Here is a 7,333-nt window from a genome sequence, read left to right as displayed (position 1 = left end):
TGCCATGCACTGCAGAGCTGGATGTTGGAATATCTGCCCATGTTGCAGGAACTTGCTGCTGGTGAAGCCAAGTCATGCTGAAGAAAACTGCCAAATGGAGCATAATGGAAATGGAAAGTCCCTTCTTCCTGCAGTGTGTCTAATAGTGCTCTGAAATGACAAAGCTTAACATTGTACCAGTTGTCAAGGGCCCAGCTCAGTTTCTTTAGAGCAAGCAATGAAGGCAAATTTGAAGTTGAAGGGCAATAAATTGATAAATAGCACACAAAGAAAAGTGTAACATCAATTAGATATTGCTCCTTCCACTCAGGAGGCAGCAACTACTACGTTATTAGTCCTTTCACCATAAAAAAAAATAATAAAGTGGGAAAAATGTATGAATCAATTGTTTTCAGATTTTAGGCAATAGGCAGTGAAAAACTGTGATTCTGGAGAGAATAAAAACACAAAAGTTAAGCTCCACGATTGCCCTGAGCTTTTGCTTAGGGGCTCTTTGCAAAACATGGCATAGGGAAGTAGAGTTTAAGCATAAACTGAGGAGACAAATGTTGAAATTTAGAGATGGCAATGTGGCTGGAACTTGTGGGGCAGAGTAGCAGAGAAGAGGAAGCTGCACAAAATAAAACCTGCAGAACTATGCATAAGCATCTCTTGGTCTTTTGCAGAATACTAAGGTATGCGTATGTGGAGCCAGGCATTAGAAGGCTGGCATAGAACTATTATGGGGAAATGTGAGCTAAACAGAGGTTCTGATGTTTACATTTGGCTGCGAGACATTGGTGTTTGACAAACTAGAGCAGAGAAGCTTAACTAAACGTCCTGGGCCTTCAATTGAGACACTAGTAAGACCATACCTAAGGAATAGAGCCACTCTAACTCTAAAGTAAAGACTGAGTCCTGCCCTATCAAACAGAGAGTTCAATCAGGTCAAGCTGAACAGGATCCACAAGTAACCTATACACAACAGAACAATGTTCAATGCTAAAAAATACAGCACACCACACATGAAATTCAAAATCTCCAGCATTCACTAAAAAACTACTAGGTAGGGCTTCCCTGGTGGTGCAGTGGTTGAGAGTCTGCCTGCCAATGCAGGGGACACGGGTTCATGCCCCAGTCCGGGAGGATCCCACATGCTGCGGAGCGGCTGGGCCCGTGAGCCATGGCCGCTGAGCCTGCGTGTCCGGAGCCTGTGCTCTGCAATGGGAGAGGCCACAACAATGAGAGGCCCGTGTACCACAAAACAAACAAACAAAAACTATTAGATATATGAAGAAGCAGAAAATGTCACTAATAGTCAGAAGAAAATCAGAAGAAAGAGATACATACATGAAAGAGGTGATGGAATTAGCAGGCAAGAATGTTAAAACATTTACAAATATTACATATATATTCAAGGATTAAAAGAAACCATGAATATAATGAGAAGAATGAAAAATATAAAATAACAAATGTGCCTTCTAGACATAAAAGAAACACATTATCTGCAAAGAACATTTCACTGGATTAGATTAATAGCAGATTAGGAACTGTAGAAGAAAAGATAATTTAACTTGAAGAAAAAGCAATAGAAATTACCAAGAAAGGAAGACATAAATAAAAGTTCAGAAACACAGTTTCAGGAACCTGTGGAAAAAAATTCAAACAACCCAATATAAAACCAATTAGAATCCCAGAAAGAAAGAATAGAGAGTGAGGAGTGCAGTAAAAATATTTGGATAAATAACAGCAGTACTATTTTAAAATGATAAAAAGTTATAAACCCACATAATAGTGAAGGTCAATAAAGTGCAAGTAAAAGAAACACACACACACACACACACACACACACACACACACACACAAAACACATACCAAGACACAGCCAAATCACATTGCTGAAACCAATGAAGAAGAGGAAAACATCTTAAAAGCAGCAAGAGAAAAAAATTATGTATAGAGAAATGTAGAAAAAATTCAGACTTCTTAAAAACAATGCAAGTCAGAAGACAATGGAACAATATCTTTAACAAGCTAAACAAAGAAGTCTACAAACTTAAATTTTCATATTCAGAGAAAATAGATGTTTTGAGTGTTCATGAAACAATGATCAAAGTAGACCATTTTCTGGGCTTTAAAATAAGTCTTAATAAATATAAATGGATTAAAATTATATAACATATCTTGCACGATCATGATTGAATTAAATTAGAAATAAATAACAAATGAATATGGAAGAATCCAAAAATATTAAAAAATTAAACAACATACTTTTGAATATCTCATACATCAAAGAAGAAATCACAGGGGTAATTGGGACATATCTTAAACTGAATGAAAATGCAAGATATAAAAACTTGTGTGATAGAACTAAAGTAGTTCTTAGAGTTTTATAGTTTTGAATGCTTATATTGGTAAAGAAGAAAGGTCCAGATTCAATGATCAGAGCTTCCACTTTAAGAAGCTTAAAAGGGAAGAGGAAATTAAAACCAAATTGAAAAGAAGAAAATAAATAATAAAGATGAAAACCAAAATGAATTAAATAGAAAACAAAATAAAATAAATGAAACCAAAAGCTTTTAAAAAATAAACAAATTTGATAAACTTCTAGTCAGACTAACCAAGAAAAGAAGTCACAATTAAAAAAGGTAGATTACTACAGATCCTGTATGTATTAAAAGGTAAAGAAAGGAAGATCATGAGAAACTTTCTGTAAATCACTTCAACCACTTACATGAAGTTGATAAAGTCTTTCAAAGTCACAGATGATCAAATTTGACCCAAGAAAAAATAGAAAATATGAGTGATCCTGCTTTCCCAGCAGGCCCCATGCAGCGCCTGTGCACTCAGTGACCTTTCCAAGTTGTCTGTTGTGAGTTAGGGTGACCTGAGATGCTGATCCTGTGCCCGAGATGCTTCAAAGCCTTATTAAGAATGTTTGGATCCCCATGATACCCTACTATACCCAAGTTTACCAGGAGATTTGGGTAGGAATGGGGTTGATGGGCTTCATCTTTTATAAAATCAGGAGTGCTGATAAAAGAAGTAAAGCCTTGAAAGCTTCTGGTCCTGTGCCTGCTCATGGTCATCATTAACCAGCTTTCTTTGAATGGGATGTTGGTCTGTCTATGTTGTAGGCAGGTCACAAACATGGGACATTGTGTTGACTTGTAGCAGGGCTGATGCCCTTGTGCATGAATAAATGTACCTGTGAGACCCACAGAAAGAAAAGAAAAGAAAAGAAATATGAGTGGTCCTATTTTTATTAAATAAATTAAATTAAATTTGATTCTCCCACAAAGAATACTCCAGGCTTCAATGGCATCACTGGTAAATTCTATCAAAGATTTACAGAACTTGTACAAATTCTTCACAAACTTCCAGATTAGGGAGGAAGTGAGAGTGTTTTTCACTTTATGAGGCCAGCTTCATTCAAATTCAAAACCAGACGGTCTTTACACATAACACACATAAAAAGGTAATGAAAGAAAAATATCCCTCATAAACATACTTGCAAAAATCGTTAAGAAAATACTAGTAAATAAAATCTAACAATATGTAAATGGATCATGCACCATGAACAAGTAGGTTTACTGTTGGTAATAAAAGATGGGTATAACATTTGAAAATCAATCAATGAAATTCACCATATTCATAATAAAGGAAAAAAATCATATATGATTAACTTGATTGATTCAGAAAAAAAATAGATAATGTTTAGATTGCATTCATGAAAAAAATCTTGGAAATGTAGAAATTGAAGGGAATTTTCATAACTGACATATTACTGTAATTAATGGTGAAAGACACTGTTTTATCTCTTAGAACAAGAGTAATGCAAATGTACATTTTATCACTTATATTCAATATTGTCCTGTTTCTAACTAGGGCAACAAAGTTAGGAAAAGGAATTAAAGGCATTTTAAAAAGGCATTACAATTGTAAATGAATAAATACAAATTGTCTTTATTCACACATTGTCTGTTTTTGTTTATAGAAAAATTCTACGGCCATACCACTCTGAATGTGCCTGATCTCATCTGTTTATAGAAAAAGCCCAAGAAATTAATAGAAAATGTACTAGAATTAAAAAGTAAATTTAACTAGTTTTCAGAATACAAGACCAACATATACAAATATATTGTATTCTAAATAATAGCAAAAATTAGAAAACAATTTTAAATATCATTAAAAGTCATTAAAAATAATACTTAGTGGGCTTCCCTGGTGGCGCAGTGGTTGAGAGTCCACCTGACGATGCAGGGGATACGGGTTCATGCCCCGGTCGGGGAAGATCCCACATGCCGCGGAGCAGCTGGGCCCGTGAGCCATGGCCGCTGAGCCTGCGTATCCGGAGCCTGTGCTCCGCAACGGGAGAGACCACAACAGTGAGAGGCCCGCATAGTGCAAAAAATAATAATAATAATAATACTTAGTGATAACTTTTACAAATATGTGAAGACGTCTTCACAGAAAACTATACATTATTGCTGAGAGAAATTAAAGAAAGCATGAATAAGTAAAGATATGTATTATGCACATGGATTGGAAGTTTAATATTGTTAACATGTCAATTCCCCCTAAGTTAGTGTATAAATTCAAACAATCTCAACCAAAATTCCTGCAGGCTTTGTAAGATAGAAGTTGATAAGTCAGTTTAAAATTTATATGTACATGCAAAAGACCTAGAACAGCCAAAACAATTTTTACAAAGAAGAAAGGAGAATAAAGAGATTTACCATAAATCTACATTAAACTAAATGCCATGGCTATGGAATAATAAAATACATATGAATTGTAACAGAATGGAGAATATAGAATTATTAGATCCATGCATATAAACTACTTTTCAACAATAAGGCTGAAGTATTTCAGTACAAAATGATGATTTTAAATATTTTACATTGGGTTATCTTTTTATTTTTGAGTTGTAAGAGTTCTTTGTATATTTTGGGTACTAGACCCTTATCAGATATGATTTGAAAATAATTTTTTCCCTTCTGTAGGTTGTCTTTTTTTAAATTAAATTAAATTTTTTAAACATCTTTATTGGAGTGTAATTACTTTACAGTGTTGTGTTAGTTTCTATTGTATAACAAATTGAATCAGTTATATGTATACATATATCTCCATATTCCCTGCCTGTTGTGTCTCCCTTCCACCCTCCCTATCCCACCCCGCTAGGTGATCACAAAGCACTAAGCTGTTCTCCCTGTGCTATGCGGATGCTTCACACTAACTATCTGTTTTACATTTGGTAGTGTATAAAAGTCATTGCTACTCTTTCACTTTGTTCCAGCTTCCCCTTCCCCATGTCCTCAAGTCCATTCCCTACCTCTGTATCTTTATTTCTGTCCTGCCCCTAGGTTCATAAGAACCATTTTTTTTTAAGATTCCATATATATGTGTTAGCATACAGTATTTGTTTTTCTCTCTCTGACTTATTTCACTCTGTATGACAGACTCTAGGTCCATCCACCTGACTACAAATAACTCAATTTCGTTTCTTTTTATGGCTGAGTAATATTCCATTGTATATATGTGCCACATCTTCTTTAACCATTCATCTGTCGATGGACACTTAGGTTGCTTCCATGTCCTGGCTGTTGTAAATAGAGCTGCAATGAACATTGTGGTACATGTCTCTTTTTGAATTATGTTTTTTTTAGGGTATATACCCAGCAGTGGGATTGCTGGGTCATATGATAGTTCTATTTTTAGTTTTTTAAGGAACCTCCATACTGTTCTCCATAGTGGCTGTATCAATTTACATTCCCACCAACAATGCAAGAGAGTTCCCTTTTCTCCACACCCTCTCCAGCATTTATTGTTTGTAGATTTTTTGATGATGGCCATTCTGACTGGTGTGAGGTGATACCTCATTCTGGTTTTGATTTGCATTTCTCTAACTATTAGTGATGTTGAGCACCCTTTCATGTGTTTGTTGGCAATTTGTACATCTCCTTTGGAACAATGTCTATTTAGGTCTGCTGCCCATTTTTGGATTGGGTTGTTTGGTTTTTTGATATTGAGCTGCATGAGCTACTTGTATATTTTGGAGATTAATTCTTTATCAGTTGCTTTGTTTGTAAATATTTTCTCCCATTCTGAGGGTTGTCGTTTGGTCTTGTTTATGGTTTCCTTTGCTGTGCAAAAGCTTTGAAATTTCATTAGGTCACATTTATTTATTTTTGTATTTTTTTTCCATTTCTCTAGGAGGTGGGTCAAAAAGGATCTTGCTGTGATTTATGTCAAAAATTTTCCACCAGTGTTTTCCTCTAAGAGTTTTATAGTGTCCGGTCTTACATTTAGGTCTTTAATCCATTTTGAGTTTATTTTTGTGTATGGTGTTAAAAAGTGCTCTAATTTCATTCTTTTAGATGTACCTGTCCAGTTTTCCCAGCACCACTTATTGAAGAGGCTGTCTTTTCTCCATTGTATATGCTTGCCTCCTTTATCAAAGATAAGGTGACCATATGTGCATGGGTTTATCTCTGAGCTTTCTATCCTGTTCCATTGATCTATACTTCTGTTTTTGTGCCAGTTCCATACTGTCCTGATTACTGTAGCTTTGTAGTATAGTCTGAAGTTAGGGAGCCTGATTCCTCCAGCTCCATTTTTCTTTCTCAAGATTGCTTTGGCTGTATGGGGTCTTTTGTGCTTCCATGCAAATTGTGAAATTTTTTGTTTTAGTTCTGTGAAAAATGCCATTGATAGCTTGATAGGGATTGCATTGAATCTGTGGATTGCTTTGGGTAGTATAGTCATTTTCACGATGTTGATTCTTCCAATCCAAGAACATGGTATATCTCTCCATCTATTTGTATCATCTTTAATTTCTTTCATCAGTGTCTTATATTTTTCTGCATACAGGTCTTTTGTCTCCTTCGCAAGGTTTATTCCTAGGTATTTTATTCTTTTTGTTGCAGTGGTAAATGGGATTGTTTCCTTAATTTCTCTTTCAGATTTTTTGTTGTTAGTGTATAGAAATGCAAGTGATTTCTGTGCATTAATTTTGTATGCTGCTACTTTACCAAATTCATTGATTAGCTCTAGTAGTTTTCTGGTATCATCTTTGGAATTCTCTGTGTATGGTATCATGTCATCTGCAGACAGTGACAGTTTCACTTCTTCTTTTTGATTTTGGATTCTTTTTATTTCATTTCTTCTCTGATTGCTGTGGTTAAAACTTCCAAAACTATGTTGAATAATGATGGTAAGAATGGGCAACGTTGTCTTGTTCCTGATCTTAGAGGAAATGTTTTCAGTTTTTCACCATTGAGAACAGTGTTGGCTGTGGGTTTGTCATATATGGCTTTATTATGTTGAGTTAGGATCCCTCTGTGTACACTTT

The 7,333-nt window shown here is 35.2% G+C and overlaps 1 protein-coding gene across 1 annotated transcript; it reads left to right on the top strand.

The window, feature by feature from the left end:
• Positions 1-2,681: 2,681 nt before the first annotated feature.
• On the top strand, positions 2,682-3,211 carry LOC307198225 (ATP synthase subunit ATP5MJ, mitochondrial-like). The gene has a single exon (XM_079944985.1). The coding sequence runs from the start codon at positions 2,892-2,894 to the stop codon at positions 3,072-3,074; it is 183 nt and encodes a 60-aa protein (XP_079801111.1). The 5' UTR covers positions 2,682-2,891; the 3' UTR covers positions 3,075-3,211.
• The last annotated feature ends 4,122 nt before the right edge of the window (positions 3,212-7,333 follow it).

The sequence above is a fragment of the Stenella coeruleoalba genome, assembly GCF_951394435.1.
Source record: "Stenella coeruleoalba genome assembly, chromosome: 1".
In the NCBI taxonomy this organism is placed as follows: Eukaryota; Metazoa; Chordata; class Mammalia; order Artiodactyla; family Delphinidae; genus Stenella; species Stenella coeruleoalba.
This window is presented reverse-complemented; position numbering and strand designations above follow the sequence as displayed.

Bases quoted from the DNA above. Each gene is read 5' to 3' on its own strand.
- LOC307198225 (XM_079944985.1), top strand. From the start codon at position 2,892: ATGCTTCAAAGCCTTATTAAGAATGTTTGGATCCCCATGATACCCTAC.